The 17,500-nt window shown below is 40.1% G+C and overlaps 1 protein-coding gene across 1 annotated transcript in view; it reads right to left on the reverse strand.

Annotated features, from left to right (window-relative positions):
* Positions 1-4,696: 4,696 nt before the first annotated feature.
* Positions 4,697-17,500, reverse strand: part of LOC137997057 (dynein axonemal heavy chain 5-like) — a 102,768-nt gene continuing 89,964 nt past the window's right edge. Inside the window, exons 83-94 of the mRNA XM_068842791.1 lie at positions 16,549-16,854; positions 15,840-15,961; positions 14,857-15,048; positions 13,181-13,316; positions 12,723-12,862; positions 9,780-9,944; positions 9,118-9,312; positions 8,523-8,753; positions 7,267-7,455; positions 6,690-6,902; positions 6,080-6,208; positions 4,697-5,478 (exon numbers count right to left, since the gene is read on the reverse strand). Coding sequence (XP_068698892.1) covers positions 5,044-5,478; positions 6,080-6,208; positions 6,690-6,902; positions 7,267-7,455; positions 8,523-8,753; positions 9,118-9,312; positions 9,780-9,944; positions 12,723-12,862; positions 13,181-13,316; positions 14,857-15,048; positions 15,840-15,961; positions 16,549-16,854 — 2,453 coding nt within the window. The 3' untranslated portion in view covers positions 4,697-5,043. The remainder of the gene's footprint in view (positions 5,479-6,079; positions 6,209-6,689; positions 6,903-7,266; positions 7,456-8,522; positions 8,754-9,117; positions 9,313-9,779; positions 9,945-12,722; positions 12,863-13,180; positions 13,317-14,856; positions 15,049-15,839; positions 15,962-16,548; positions 16,855-17,500) is intronic.

Raw genomic sequence — 17,500 nt, forward strand, 5'->3', positions numbered from 1 at the left:
TTTGAAAGGAAAAATTACCCACTCCCGGGAATAGGACATGAGCACTTAAAACTTTGTTCAACTGTCGCACAAATGTGTTGAACCCAAACCAGGTGATGACATGTCGTATTTGTAGTTGTATTCAGTGAGGAGTTGAATAATCTTATATCTGACTTGATTAATGTCTAATCGTTGTCCAAGTTTGTGAGCGTTATATGCAGGTACATAATTATAATGAAATTGTGGGTTCGGGAAGTCTAAGGGTGACCTTGTCCGCAGGTGACCGTTGTATTCAGATAAAGTTTACAGTAAATATAATACTCTATTTTCGGAAAGTTGTTTTGTGAACGTAAATTATAGGGTGTCCGCTATAAACAGGGCCGTTACACTCAGGTTTGACTGTATTTCAAACCATCTTGACAAACAAATGACATGTATTCGTAAAGGGTTGTCTGATGTTCACGACATTGTAATTGCAGAAATCTCGATTCACGTACTACAACTATAAAGGATTACGCGTCACGGTTAATATATTATTCACGAATCACGGCTCTATTTCTTCGTTTTTCCCGATTCACGCTCTTTTTTAGGGTCAATTCACGAATCACGCGAGACCCCTTCCAGACCCTGATATAATCCCAACAGTATTTGACGATGGATATTAAATCAGAGTGTAGCCAATAGACTTACCAATACTGTGCACATTATTGTCCACTCTTTAGTTAATTCTTCTGCACTGGATTCTTCAAAACTTTCACTAGTGCTACTGCTGTCAGCAGACAGTGAGTTCTCTAGAACACAAGAGATCTGCATTTTTGGCAATCTCTCAAAACGTTTTGGGTCTTACTCTCACTAGCGTGGTCTTAACTTGGTCTGCATTGCGAAAAGCCCTTAAATGCCTTATTGACTGGGATATGAATGAAAAAAAATTGCATTGTTTTGTTAACACGACCAGAGACAGTAAACATGGGACGGGTTGCCCTGCCCCTTCCCCCCTCCCCATCCAACTACCTCATGACACGGAAGAGTAGCTGATGAATAAAATTCATAATATGCCAATGTAGTCCATACAAATTATAAACTAACGAAACTGATCTTTAACTGCAGCTCAGCAACGGGTCAGAGAAACAATTCAAGAGACTGAAAACGAGGATTTTGCACATAATTTAGTTTGTACCTTGTAGGAACCTCAAGAGGTAAAGTGATTGTTGTAATGGGCGGTCCACCCCTCGCTTAAAAAATCAAGTTTAATTTCCATTAATTTAAATTTTCGGCAATAATGTGCCCTCGTTTTCTCCTTTTAGAACTGCCATAACTTTCGCAGGCTAGAGCTTTGGTCGCGCTTCGTCTTCATTAGATATTCCAAAAGCTCACACCATCATTATCAAAAAAAAAAAAAAACAGATGTGGCCTCGTTTTCTCCTTTTAGAACTGCCATACTTTTCGCAGGCTAGAGTTTCGGTCGCGCTTCGTCTTCATTTGCTATTCCAAAAGCTCACAAACAAACAAACAGACAAACAAAGGCTGAAAAGTTGATGATTGAGACTTTTATAATATCTCCACTCCTATAATATTTTCTGGAAATTTTGCAGGATTAGTTCATCAACTGACGATTTCAGTGCACTTCTATTTCAAATTGCACAGATAAAGGGAAACTTAAACGAAAATCAGTTACGAGTGTCGCCTACAATTGCAAGCTAGTAAACGAACTGCGCCGCTTGCACCGTAAAGTTCTAAATACAAACGTCCTTATTTCTTCTTGTCTCCAGCAGTAAATCAATGGATTAAGAAGCGAGTTTATCATCAGGAAAGTTCGACTCATTGCGCTCATTGAGTCTAAAATATGAATTCTGGTCTGATAAAATCGAGAAGCTCCGAAACCAAGGTGGACAACTGCTGGCAACAAACACAGTCCAACAGCACCGACCACAAATACTGTTGTCTTCACTGCTTTGCTCTCCTTAAGGAATGTTTTTACTTTTTCTTGCGATAGCTGTTGAGCCTTAATCATCTTTTGGTGCCGACGGCTTTCAAAGTAAAGGAACATGTAAGCACAAGAAACGAAAACAACACACACAAACAGGATATGAGATACCCCAAGATAATATAGGGCGCTCCTTCCGCCCATCATTTGAAGAACAATTCCAACTGCTATATACCCAGCAAAACAAGACTCCAATCTTAATGTTTCGTGTTGTCACAATGTAAGGGTACCTAAATGAATATTTGATTGCTATTGCTTTCTCTCCAACAACCATCATAAGATGCAGAGCGGAGGAGTTAGACAACACGACCATGCAAAGCTTGTGAATGGCAGAGAAGTCATCAGCGACGTCGCTACCAAATAGGAAGAATGCCTTCCAAAGTATAAACGAAGGCTGCGTTGTGAGACCTGATACGCACATCAGTGACTGCTAAACAGGCCAACATGATGTTCGAGTTGCTCTGAAGTCTTGGTCTTCTTTTTATCGCCATTATCACCAACAAGTTCAGTCCAATTGTGAATGGAAAGGCGATTGTGTTAAGGATTATGGTTATGGAAATGAAAACCGCACTGAAGATATATTTTTCTTCGTTTCTCATGGTAGCGCTTGTCAAGTTCGAAAAGGCAAGGTTTGCCATTTTACGAGGCCAAGCCCAAATGGAAAACTGATTTCTTTTACTAGATAACTGTTGCTTGTTTATTGCCTTCTTAGCCGGCTTAACACCACTAGAGGACAAATAACGCTTTCCAAAATATTTTGTGTTTTTCCAAAATAGCATTTTCTAACGTAACTCTCTTGCTGATTTTTCTCACATTATTGAACATTTCGCGACAGCTAGATTAAAGTTTTAAGGGATTACTTTCGCTAGAGGCCGATCTTGGAAAACAAAACCAGCACTGAATATTCATTTGAATTCAGTAGTAAAACGGTTAATGGCTTGAAAATGAAACGTTCTTTCTTATAGAGGTCAGCTGCTTCCTTTCTTACGATAAACGTTCCTGAAAAACCGTCGCCGTGACTACAAAACGCAAAAACGGAGAAAATGAAAATCTTGTTCATTCTTGGTAAGGAAAAATGATAATCCGATTGTAGCTTGCTCCTCACAAGTGTTCCGTGAAGTGGTGGGGACTATAAATCAGATATAATCAGGTGAAAGCAGCTGAAATGAAGAGTTGATGAGATGGGAAAAACGGGAGTCTTCCAAGACTCCAGTCTTCCAAGATAAGCCCTAGGAAGATCGAATGAGACTCGCAGGGTACTCTCAAAGATGACTTTTAAAGATGACTTAAAAATCCAGTTTCTTGAGTTCAGAAATGAGAGGGAAGTGGGAGGAAGGAAGGAACAATAGAAATATCGAAAAAGAGAAAGGAGATAAGGCTTTTTCTTAGTCTGCGCGCGGACAAAAATGGAAATACGTCTCGTAACAAGAATACATTGGCTGTGACTTTCTGAACATTTATCTTGATCGTCAGATGACTTCGTACGGCACGTTGGATTTTACCGAAAAGAAAAGTCAGTTCGTAGGCAAGATCTTTCTTTTTTCAACAATACTCCAAGTGATGCATGCACTCCAAGATTGACAAGTGTAAAAGCGAAAGTTTCGCAGGTCGGAGTGGGGATTTTAAAAAATGAACGTAGCTGAGTGGACGCATTTGCAACAAGAACGAAAGTAAGGGAAGTCATGAATGAAACTCCACCTGGGTTCGAATTTCTTTACGCTTGAATTTGACGAACGAACTGAAACGGAAGTGATAATCCACGAAAATAACCTGAATCTTCGCCTTGAATTTATAACTTCTTCATATCTTTTTACTTGTTTTTGTCATATAATTAATACCAGCCAGCAGAAAACAATGGGTCTATTCATGAGCAGTGCATGACAATGGCTCTCGCGCCCTGTATTTCTTTGTCGGCTAACCGAGTTACCCGGCTAACTTTTCAAACGTCTCTTTCAAAAACGCATTGAAGCGGGCCACCCTGTCTACTTGCCCGAGGCAACCTTCTATGCGGGCTATCTTTTCGCCACGTAAAACAGTTCGAGCCGAGATTGAAAAGTTTGCTTTGGGAATTTTTTCCCTTTCTTTCAAGAGATGGTGCAAATAGCACAAAAACCTTGATCACCCCGGCTAACCGAGGTAACTACGAAGATCGCGAAATTACCATACTGGGAATTTGTTTTGTCGTTATCACTAACCAATGACATCTACTGAACGAAATGACAAATAAAAAGTGTAAAATTGTTCCTTCAGACACTGAAAAGCAGCAGTGAGGTTAGCGCTAAATACAGTACTAGTTGACACTCTCTCCCAGCGACGGTTCGTTTTAAGGATTGAAAAGTCTGCTTTGGGAATTAAACTAATTTCCTTTAATTTTTTCCTTTTTTTCAAGAGATGGTGCAATTAGAACATAAACCTTGATCACCCCATCCTTGGCCAAAGTTCTTGAACCCGACTTGTTTTGTGTGAATCTGGACTCTTTCAGATAAGGTCACAGACCACTTTCATAAATGGAGAAGACCTTTACATTCTTTTGTATTAGACCTACTGCTCGTCGTACAGAGGCTAGAAATGAGGCCGCCCTTATGAAAGAAGGCTATCAGCAATTTGTTATGTTGTTTTACAGCATGTCTTAGATGTGTCTGAAGTGCCAGGGCTAACAACTTGTTTGCCTGTCCTCACTGCTGCTGCCCTCTCCGCGTTACGGAAGCTTTAGCAGGACCCATACACGTCAACGACTATAATGGTAACACTCTTTATTAGCTAAATCATTCGTTTTACATTAAATGTAAATTCAAGAGAAATTTGTTATCAGTCAAACAACGCGATTTTGTTTAAAGAAAATAAAAGTTTTATTCCAAAAACAGGAGAACGGTTCCCTCGAGTCTCATGAGTTTAGGGTATTGCAAGGACAACAAACCGGGATCATCATAGCAACAAGCCCAAGGTTAGTGTTGTCAGCGGTTCCCTTGAATATCCACGAGTCACGGAACTGAAATTTTCGTCACTCAAGAACATAATTATCACACAAATAGTCGTAATTATATTCATAATGAAAACGTGACAATCGCATTCATTCAAAGCTACTTCGTGTCACACAAAAGAGCAACACCTCGAAGAATCCAGTGGTCTGGGTGTTGAGAAGTCTTCAGATTTAAACAGAATATGTAAGTCAAGTCTGTGCGCCTTGGCTTTTTGTATACAGGGCATTCGTAAAACTTAAGGACATCTTTCATGTCTTTGGCCTCTTTCACCAGGGCGGCAGTGTTCACGGCGTATACGTGGACAACAGGCAGCGCGGTAAACAAAACCTTCGGCAGAGGCTCTGTGAGCCTGCAGTTCCTTCGATCCCAACCAGCGCCATCTAAAAATAGTCCATGCACATAAACACCTTCAGGCGGTGCGGACGACACATCCTCTTTCATCATCTTTGTTACGTCATTGGCCAACGCCACATTATCTAAAGCCCAACCTTTATGTGCACGTGTGATCTCTTGTCGCATTGCTGTCAAGAAACCCTAAAATGTGGGAAAAAGAATAGAAAGAAAAAAAAGCATATAAACCGAAATTAAAGCGTCACATCGGCAGATCGTTTTCGCAAACAAGCCCTTCGGGGAAAAATGGCCGCTTATCACGTGATCGAAAATCAAGATTATGATTTCCTCAAATGTTAACTTTTTGAACAATTAGGTTGTATAATACTGCATTTTAAGCGTTTAAGATACTACCCCTTAGGCTAAAAGAAATGTGATATTCATATTTCCTAGATGCGACCTGTAAACGAAACTATTGATAGGCGGTTGAGGCGAGGTTATGAGGTCAAAAGTATGTGAACCGCCATCATCAGAAAACCTCCCTCCTCCTGCCTACACCTTGCAAAGCCGTTCTCAGCATCGTCGCACATTTAACAAGTTTTTCGTGCTCTCAGCTTTAGAAGGTTTGCACGTAGTAAGGAGACTATATCAGATGTCGAATATCTCCACAAACATATCTATGGAAAAAATTATTTAAAGAGCCTTACAACCAATCACATCCCCTCAAACCAGTCACGTGTTTAGACTGGTTCAAACCCGTTTAGCCACTGTCAATCTGATAAGCCTGAAAACAAAAAGAACAAACCTGAGGGTTGAAGAAACCAGTCATCCAAAATGCATTTGGCCGCCCTTCAAATAACCAAGAATAGAACTGATTGTTTCGCTCAATTAGCTCGGTGAACCAGAAGCCCAAGGTTGTCGAATCCCAGGATATCTGGCAAAAATACATAATGAAAATAGACAGTTACAAACAAATGGGATATCTTAGCCAGGAAAGCTATCGAACGGACCACCAAATCCAAACACTCTTCATCCATGATATGAAATATAGTTTTACTCAAAGCTAAATCTCATGCAATTACATGATTAACTTCCAAATCTTTGCTTGACGTACCGCCTCTCGCCCGCAGGAGAACGAACATTCGCCACGTTAGACAATCGTTCTTCCTTACAACGCAATTAAATCCTTTTATTGCAGTAAACAAACATAACTGCTGGCTTAGTTGCTTGTGGCCGCCGTTAAAAAATCAAGGACTTATAAATGGTGAATAAAGTATCTGGGCTTTTAAGTCATGGACTTAAGGTTTTGTAAACCCTGTTTCACATTGAAGGGTAAAATTAAACTGATTATACTGTGATGGAAATAATATTCGACATGACAGAATACTGGATCATGAAATTACAAAATAGGATACCTTTTTCCACAAGGCCGGCACGCGAGCGTCATAGATGTTGTCCAACGCATCTTTCAAGTTTTCGCTCATGATGATTGTACCGTCAATGGCGAGTTTAAGATCCACCAGTGTGTTTCTCACGGCCGTTATTACCCTTTGCATGCGATCAATTTCTTGACGAAGGAAAATGTTCATTGACGTTAACGCGCCCATTTTCTGCAGCCGCGCCTTAACCTGATGGGATACAAAACAAAATCACGGCTTTGGTTTTTTTTTGTATGTTTACTTAAGACAAGTTTAAACAGAGGGCGAAGGTGCGGCGCTACTAGTATTTCTTTACAAAATCAAGCTTCTCCATGGCAGAAGTCACTTCAGCCTCCGCTTTTGTTCCATTTCATCTAAGCACGACTGACTATCCACCAAGTTGATCCAGAGTCATGGCAAAAGAGACAGGAAACTCGTTAAAGATATTTTCATGGCGATAAAAGCAAGTGAGAATCTGTCAAAGAAGTTATCGCAAAGGCCTGTATGGTTGGTTGAAGAATGATCTTTATGTGTGAAAGTTACCACGTTATTGTTCCTAGAAATAAGATCCCACCTCAAAAGGAACGTAATCTGCTGGTAGCTTGTCTAACATCTCGGTAGCTTGACGCGCTACAAGCGATTCACGGGTCTCTCCGGATCCTCCTGAGCTGTCTTTCGGTTGAATGTTCACAATAGTCTCCAACACATCGGAAGTGGTTTTCGTTTGGTATGTTATGTCAGCATTTGGATGAAGACCAAAAACCTAGAAAAAGGCGCAAAAAAATTTGGCTCTTAACGACGTTTTTATTAAGGCCTGTGTTTGGCTGAAGACTGAAACAAAACCAGGACCAATGAGCGTAAAGCAAGTCTCGGTGTTTCAAAACAAGGACAAGCTACGTTTGTGAACTATATTTTTATTGTAGAGGAATTGGTAAATTTTCAGCACGGTTCAGGAATGAGGACATTCTTTTCATCAGAAAGGATTCCATCCTACTCGGAAAAATCCGAGTTCTTCCTATAATCTTTTCATCCACGGAATCATCGTTGGGATGTTCAACCGCTGATCTACTGGCAGGAGACTCTCTACAGCAGTTGCGAGAATGCCACTGACCTATCGTCTTTTCAGTCCTAACAGTACAACAAGAATGATGTCACCTTCAACCTGAGTTTAGTGCCAGATCTCTCACGAATCTCTTTACAGTTTTACCGTGGAAAATCCGAACAAGTAATCGGAATGTCATGGCTTCGATTTCTGTTTACGTAAACTCCACTTTGCCACCAAGCAGGAGCGAGTGTAAATAGACCTCTTCATTTCGTCTCCAATAATTTTATAAAAAGGATAGGAAAGGAAAGGAACTTTATTTAAGTGTCTAGTCGTTCTAGCGCTGGAGCGCTAATTGGAGACACTATAAACTGAAATTAACAATTAAGGCAAATCAAGACAAATGTTGGTTTTTGAGGAGAGGGGAAAACCGGAGTGCCCGGAGAAAAACTTCTCGGTGCAGAGTGGAACCCAGGGCTACTTCTCAATAAAGTGCTCACACGATTTGCTGTCCATAACTCTCCTTCAAATGAAATATTAGGGAGCTTAAGCACTCAAGCTTTTGAGACGCGGACGGCAACCGGAAGTGAGCTGTTTTCCCTTTTAATTTGTCTCCACACACTCACATTTACATTGCTACGTATCTTTTCTCCATTAGAGATGATTACTTTAAAACTCTGAGAAACACCATTGTCCTGGCACGCTAAATGTTCAGTCAGTTCCGGTTGCCGTCCGCGTCTCAAAAACGCGCGTGCTTAAGCTCCCTAGTAACTAAATTTCTATTTTACCTCTGGTGTATCTGACAAGGGCATTTCATCGATGTGAGACAGGAAATCTGCAATCTGCGTACAGCGAGGAATATTATATCCTTGATAGAACTTGAACGAATCTTTAAACATTTCTTGGCTAAACCAGACTCGAGCGAAAGTGTTTAAGAGACGTTTATCAAAATCGTCCGTAACGCGACCACCATACTGTACTTCACCAAGCATATAATGCACCGTGACCCATGAAACACCCTGCGTAGAGAAAAACAAGAACACAAAGTGGAATATTAATTCGAACGGAAAAATTCAAAAAGGGCTAAATCATTGGATATAACAGTCTCTGGTCAAAATACAATTTTTTTTTTTATTATTCAAATCATCCTCAAGAAATACTGACACTTTGTAAAATTTGTAGAATTTTGAAAGCGTCATTGCTCAGAGATTATCTGGTATATCGGGTTCAAATTTTCAGAGAGAGCTCAGTATGCAATGCACCTCTAAATATTCAGTACTCTATTATGGGCTGACTGATTAGAAAACGATAGCCTTGTGATAATGAGGGAAAGAAATGTAAACAAAGATTCCCCTGTACATATCGCGATTCTGCCTCACTTACCGCCTTTGGATCAATATCATCCAAATGATTCTGGATAAACTGTACAGATGCAGTCAGATCAGCAGAGTTGAATTCATACGGGATATTCCACCCCAAAGGACCAAACTTACGCCTCTCTTGTACAATAGTATGCAGGAAAGCTGTGGCGTAGAGCATGGGCTTCCACTGAGGCATGTTTGTCACATCAAGTTGATCCTAAGTTTCGAAATGTGCAAAACTTTTATTACCAGGCAATATAAAAATGAATAAGAAACACAGCCTTGTTAAGGGAACTGACATAGGTGTTCTCGGCTTTCATCAAGTTAAGAACACCCTGGGGAAGATACTGAAAATATCCACAAATGTTTACTCGTAACATATAAATTAACAGCTCGAACGTGACTTATACACGGGATATTGCTCAAGCCTTAAACGTTTTTTGCCTTATGGACTGTTGCTTGAGAAACGCTGCATTTTAATTACTGAATTATGTAATATAAAACGTCTTAAAGAATAAAATGCGAGCTGGATAAACAATGTGCGCAATTTTGAACAGGTAGAGACAGTCTAGGCCATTTGCCCTTCGAAGATTAACGTCAAATATTTTCAATCAGTTCGCTTTTCCCCCTCTCATTCATATTTGATAAGGGGAAATTCTTCAACTATTAAATTGTTAAACAAACCTGCGTGATGCCGACATACGTTCTCTTGAGACCAGCTTTGATTCCTTGAGGAGGTTCATTTGTAAATTTAATGGAAGACTGAAGAAGAGTTATAGGGAACTTGGGATGCACTTCAGTTGTGATCCATAGACGGAATTTCTCATTGACATTCTCAGTTGTTGTGATCTGCAAAAAGAATTAAAATATCAATCCATTGAACCTAAGGCCAGTATTACAATAAAAAAGCACTTTAAGGACGTTCGCGCTAATTGTTTGTGCGCAACGTTACTGCGCATGTAACGCGAATGTAATATGTCACGCATTACTTTGAGCAGTAGTGAAGTTGAGGTTTTAAAACCTTTGCAAAAACCGCGGACGGTATGTCTTGCACAGCGTTGGATCAGAGAAGATCGTGATCAGTCAAAATTGATCTAAAATATTTATGAAAGTCAAGTAGACTACTGCATGACTGATATTCGCGAGGTTTTATCAGTCGTGCACTAGTCTACTTGACTTTCATACAAATTTCTCAAGCATCAGTTAAAATAACATGGCGACAAAAACGCCAAGGAAAAAATTACAGGCCGGCAAAAGAATGGCAGATTTATTTCCGAATCATCATGAAACTTCAAAGAGAAGTGAGCGGGAGGATGGAAAAGCTCTGGAAAAGGTAGCTGATCGAGTAGACTAGTGGCTGAAAGTTTGGACATAGTTAGTAGTCCCCTCTACTAACTATGGTTTGGAAAACTCGTGGACGAACCGTTGCGTAAATTTAATGGGGTTATTTCTTTTTAATGTTTTTATTACCCTACGAACTTAAGTTCAAAGTGAATGCATGTTTTTAAAGTTCTTTCCCTTTACTTTCGTGAAAATTGAGGAGTATTTTCGTCCTCGTCCGCTTGAATAGTGTGGACCTGCGTGGAAACTATCAGCGATTGAATTTCACAAAAAAGCACACTCCAGAGGATGAGCATGACGGCAATGGGGAGATATTATAAAAAACACCAACCAAATGAAGATGACCCCTGCTTAAAATGTCGTTGCTATGCTCGAAAAAGGTTTTTTTTTTCGGTAAAAACCTTTCATCTCTTCAACGATCGATCCTCTCTTGGGTTCCAGTCCTTGCCCGACATGTCACGCAAAAGCGTGACAAACGAACTTTTCCATGAGCTTTGCAAAATCACATCGATTTTACTCGTTCAGATCATCGGTGACCCCTATTTTTTAAATCATGATTCACTTACTTTACTTACTATCTACAAAATATGATGAAATAAAAAAATTCTCACCGTAAGAAGTTATCTTTTTTTAACATTTTCTTTCCTCGTGCCATCGAATTCCGGTAGTGGTTGCAACGGATAGAGCTTACGAAAACACTCGTCGAGGATGAACTCTACTGTTTACCACATCCCTAGCGGCATACAATTATCAAAAAATCTCACTCCTAAAAACCTATGCATGGAAACTTTCACTCCAACAGTTTATTTTTATGATTTTCGATGGATGAGCAGATGAGCCTACATCTCGCTATTATGACCGATTTCTTAAAATTAAGGCATTTTTCCACTGCCATTTTCTCCGAAACAAAGTCGGTGACCCCCATTTTTTTTTTCATTTTAGGAGTAAGTACTTTATGACCTAACTCTAGGCGAGAAATGAAGAAAATCTCACCGTAGGAAGATTTTGGCGCGAACGTCCTTAAATAGAACATGGTTGTGAAACAAAGGAAGTGCATACGTATGCTTACGTTTTCAGCAAAATCTTAAATGTGCGTGAGGCAACTAAAGAAATGCCCTACAATAAGTGCCGCACGCACAGTTTGAGTTACTTTTTTCTTATAAAATCATTGTTTTGTGGCGTTGCCCTCAAGTCCTGTCCAAAAGGGAAATGTTTTGCGGTAAAACATGTTAAAACATTAATATTGTTGGGTCACCAAAAACATTTTACCGTTTTTTGGCCACCGTGTTTGGTGGTGTTTTAGCTTGCTTTATGGAGTTGGGTAAAATTTGAAGGCCGTCAAACATTCAATAAAATATCGTAAAACATTTCTTTTGTTCTGGTGTTTTGGTGCATTTGGACAGCGACTCAAAACATGTTTGACGCACGAATGCGTCTCGAGTCAACATATCGGTATGTATCCACGGATACGGCATCAAGCCTCCACTGTTTCTCGAGATGGCAAATGGAGTGGACAATCCTTGTCTTCCCTAGTTCACCTTTTGTGTTTTTAGAATCATCTTCTAACACTTCACTGAGCACACAATACACATCTCATGAATTTGCTCCGCTGGATCCCTCATTCTGCCATAATGATTTGGCTGCTAACGATTTCTCAATTCTTTGGATCTGGAATTGGATACTTGTTTTACAAAACATGTTTAAACCGCTTGTGCACCCTGTTAACACCAACGTGTTTGGTCACTTAACAATGTTCTAAGTTGTTTTATCGCACTGTTCCCGTTTGGATAGGGCTTAAGGCAGCTACGGCAACGCAACAAAGAAAGCATTTTAGTATGCTGTTTTCTTTGCTGCTGTCTGTAAAACCACAACGTGAATAACAAAGGCTTTGACCGCAACGTGAGCATATAGCAGTCAATCGTCCATTCTCAGTCTTTCCTTCAAAAGATAACGTGAAGACGATGGAATAATCATGAAATAATTCAGATAGCACAAAGTTATATTTCAAAGTGACGTTTTCGTTGCAGTAGCGGTTGTCATTTCTCAAGCCAGACCATGACAGCGGGGATTAGGTCCCCCTACTCTTTGCCAACAGGGCGAGCTCTTTAACAACCCACTGGGTAATGTACAAGCGTCGTCGGTAGACTAGGAAGCTGAACTGTCTGCAAACGTGATTAATGAGGAACATTTCAAGTCGCGAAGTGATAATTGGGCTGGGTTAAACCCACCATCTCCTTTGAAATAGCTGATGAATAGATGTAAGTAAGTTTACAAAAAAGAGTTTACCGTTTCCAACAATTCGTCCATAAAGTTGAGCCCCAAATGGCAATTCTGGAGTAGTACCCAGCCTCCCTCGTTCATAAACTGCGCTAAGAGCCTCCGCGCATGCACTTCTTGTCCTTGACCCATAGATATGGCTCGGCAGTCTGTGAAAGATTAGCAAATCGAGGTCGTTAATATCGTCTGACTTTCAGTCAAACATGATGATATTCCCTCACTCTTGAAATTTTAAGGAGAACGCAATGTCGAAAGGAATGTTTAAGGGATAACAAAGCAAAATCACGGTGTAGGGATCTCAGTAAAAACACAAGGTCGAGTGGAGAAGCACAAACGAGCCTGTATGATTCAAGTAACACACGAGTAAATCCTTCCTTACAACAAGAAGGCAAAAACAACGACTTAGTTATAGTTAAAAAAAAAACTACAGCCTCAAACAAATATACCAATTGTAAAAAGATGTTTACCAAGTCTCATTTTTTTAGCCAAAGCCTCAATTGACGCTGTTGGATCGGAACCCATCGACAAGAAGCAGATCATAGGTGTTCGAACGTTGCTTTCCTCCCACATTACTTCAAGGTTAAGAATCACGCCTTCTGCATACTATAAACAGCAGCAACAACAACAACAATTGTTAAGGTAGAATCTTATAAAGAAGGCCTTTGGACACTAACACAATTAGGAAACCAATTAAAGGAAACCACTCGATCTCGAGTGAAATTCGGAACAGATGCGAGTGATGTTTTATAAGTTCTTAAAATTTGGAGAAACTTTTGTTTGGGGGAGGGTCCAACTTAAGAATTTTAATAATTCTGAATTGCGCGACAAGATCGCGTAACTTTTTCTTCAAGCATCTTTCATTTTCTTTTTTTCCTTCATGCTTTGCGGCTCTTCGACCTTGCTACGAAAACCTGTCAGCCAAGTTCGAGTTGTCTTTTTTGTATCATCATTATTTTGCTTCTTTGTTTAGAATTCGCAAGTCGTTTTCTTTGACGATAGCAAAACGACTGTCAGCCATTTTGTTTGGTTTTGTAGCTCTTAATTGTACGTGCGTGGTTGCCACAAGAGGGTTAATTGGGACTCAACTGAAAACAACTAAGCATTTAATTGTATTATCCTTATAAAACGAAGCGTATAATGATTTTGAGTGTCTTGTAACACGACAAACAATCAACGAGAATAGTTTAAAACGATTAATTTGACATTGTAGATGTTAACGTTCCCGGAAAAAATATGATTGCTCCTGTGGGAAATAGTTTCAAATAACTTACACTTTCTCAAAAGTCCACTTATCCAGCGTTAATGAAAGAGATTTCAAACTCACTAACTCACATAATAATAAGGATTTCTCACTCGCATAGAAGAGAAAATCCTCTCACAGCATTAAAACAACGGGAATCGTTTCTACGACACACCCTCATTAAACAAGATGTAATTGGCCAGATTATGCTTTACGAATGAGGAATGACACAAATGGGCCATTTCCGAGTTCATGTCTGCCTCCTCTTCAAAGCGAGTCTAAGTGCGAAGTTTTTGTAATGGTAATTAGCTTTACTTTACATATCAATGAAAACTAATTTTCACAGCAAAAACTTCGCACTTAGACTCGCTTTGAAGAGGAGGCAGACATGAACTCGGAAATGGCCTATTCAGCATTGCCTTATCTCACGTGACAAACGTGATTTCGTCGATTCCTAACCGGCTAATACTATGATTTGTTTAATTTGTCAACTCGAGAAAGACTAAGAACAAAGAAAATCCGGCACTTCACCCAGTTTGCCACGCTCCTGGCAGGACTGAGGATACGAACCTATAACCTTTTGATTTCTGGTTCGCATTCTCTACCGCTGAGAATGGGCTCGGGTGTGAACGGTCGGTTTGGTGTCACGAGACGTTTTTGAGACGCGGACGGCAAGCGAAAGTGAACTGTTTTCCCTTTTAATTTGTCTTCACGCTACTACACTTATATTGCTAAGTATCTTTTCTCCATCAGAGATTGTTATTTTAAAAATCTTCATACAAGTACGCAAAAAGCTCCAAAAAGAAAACAATGTCGGGCCTGCAAAAGTATCTTCTTTACTGGGTTTCCCTGAAAAGAATGCCTCCGTTTTTTATTTTATTTTAAGTAAACGCACTGCTTTACCTCTTTTCCGATTGAATCTGTTATGTAGCGCCGTGCTTGGTTGATGGTACGATCTGGACACCAGGCCCTGATAAGTAGCAACTTTCTGAAGGTGTCGAGAGAGCCCTGGTAACCATCTGGAATGGGAGTGTCCTCAGGTGCCTCAGAGTCGAACCATGTTTTCCAAGCTTTACCAGACTCGTTATTCGCCACCTGTGGAGTGTGGACCATGCAACACAGTATCTCGAATGTTTTCTTAAAAGTCCTAGTTTTCATGGAGTGGGGTCTTTACTGCGAGTTACAACATCAACTTGTTTCTTCTCATTTTAGATAATGCACTCGGGCCAGAAATTGGCCCCGGGTTGTACCGTACAGTAAATCTCCCCAACTCTGTTACTGGAAGGTATTTACTCTAAAAGAAAGTACTAAACTATACACGGAAGCGGTCTGCCTGCATTACTGGCATAGGTTAGTCGAAGCTCAGTACTCTCTTCACCACATTCACCTCCAATCCACAATGGCGACGCAATGAATGGTTCTAAGCGCAAAAACGGTACTCATGCTCCACAATTAGATGCCTATGATGTATCGCAATGAGCGAAATATACATCCTCTGATAAGCCCATAACCCAGAAGTGTCGTTCTCTCTAATTTGGCCTTGCATGGCCAATCAGCTAACTGTATTATCCAAATTTAGAATACGGTCCCGCTAAATTATGGGCAATTTGATTGGGCCTGATGACCACAACCTCTTCTGATTGGCCTGCAGCCAAGTAACCGCACGAGGGATTGCTCGTGCTTAATAGACCCTTCTCCAAAATGGCGGCCGAAAACTCAAATAAGTTAAAATTAAAAACTAATACCAGACATAGAAAGAGCACCTTTACTTTAGTAACCCTGCAAAGTTTCGGCATATCATTTGTAATATCAGCTGAGAAAATGTACGTTGAAAAATGAAAAATTTACAGAGGTTTGTATGACTGGGATATGGCGTAAAATATTACCTGGCCAAGAAGCTGGGTAAACTGTGGTAATTTACTTAGCTCCACTAAGTTCAGCCAAGTCATATCTAGGATCCACTTCTTTGGTTTGGCTTCCACAGCATTCAAATCAAGCGCAGCACCACCTGCCAATCAAACAAGAAGAAAACAAGTCAGCTACAATCGGGCAACCAAGTTCCCAGAATCAGGGAAGACGGGAGAGCCGTTTCGATAGGAACGAGTTTCTTGATTATATTCAAAGTGAGCAGGGATCCTGCTTCAAGTAAGCACTTCATATATATAAATAGGCCTACCGAGTTTTCGAGACATTTCTCAACATATGACTGATGGAAAGCAAGTATTGGTTAATTTCAACCAACGATTTAGTATACTACACATTTATCACATCGCTTTTATTTTCCCTTATCTGATCATGCAGCTTCGTTTTAGAAAAGCGTGTGCGGTCAGCGAAAATGTCAAACGTTTTTAGCCAGGTCCATGCACCATAATTCGTGGGATGGATCAAGCTACTGGCACCAGTCAAACTTCACATTATTTGATGTCCCAGAAAAAATCTTTTAAAATGATTCTTAATATTCCAAAACAGAATAGAAATATATGGAAATGCACCCAAAAAAAATGCATCCTTGAGTAACCACTGACCACTTACGGCTAAGGTAGATAAGTTATATAATGGTAATGTCAAACAATACTTATTAATATTTTCTTTTACCTTTGATAAGTACTTGGAATTCTTCATGGCGTATTTTCTTCTCCAACAAATCAATCTTCAAAGTAAGTAGCAGCGTGAAGAGGAATTTGTGTTCTTCATACAAGCCACGGGTCGTGTATCGGAACACTTCAAATGTCAAGTATTCAATGATGTTCTGGATGCGCTTGGCGGGAATCGGCGACGTGTGGGAACGAGCCATCGAAATATCGAACAGACCAAGGAACTGCCTCAGAGAGGTCTGGTACATAACGTTAACGTAGGACATCTCGACAATCAGGAAATATAGGATGCTGCCTCGGGTGGCCACTGGGAGGGGTGGAAAGGAGAAATTTGTCAATGATTTAAATGGGAAAACAAGGAAAACAATAATACAAAGCCGACAAAGCAGCTCGGAATTCAGTATGTCTTCCTAGCCTGCGAGCACGCTCTTCACTGTGTTGTTCAGAGACGTTTACCACGATGTGCTCTTGAATGGTGGGTCACAATCTCAGAGGTAGAAAGGGAGTTTAAGCATCAACGACTTAACGGCAACCACGAATAAGAGAGAACAATAAATAATATTGATGATAGCGCAATGGTAGATTTTGAAGTGACGTTTTTGCTGCTGTTGTCATTTATGTCCAGAAATTTAAGTAATTAGATGCACGCTCAATTTTGACATCCAACACGAAGTGTCCCTTTAAGTTTAAGCCTTTGCTATACCTATTTCTAACAATACAGTAAGGGTAAAGGTTAGCGTTAGTTTCAGCTTTGGGTAAAAGCAGCTGTTTAACCTTACTTGAGGAGCCCCAGTTTGGAGAAACTTTGGGACGTTATTTGTATTCCGAAACACTAGTGATGGGGAAAAGGAAAGGAACTTTATTTACGTGTCTAGTCGTTCTAGCACTGTAAACTAAAATTAACAATTAGCACAAATCAAGTCAAATGTTGGTTTTTGAGAAGAGGGGAAATC

Source organism: Montipora foliosa, chromosome 3, assembly GCF_036669935.1.
Source record: "Montipora foliosa isolate CH-2021 chromosome 3, ASM3666993v2, whole genome shotgun sequence".
NCBI lineage: Eukaryota > Metazoa > Cnidaria > Anthozoa > Scleractinia > Acroporidae > Montipora > Montipora foliosa.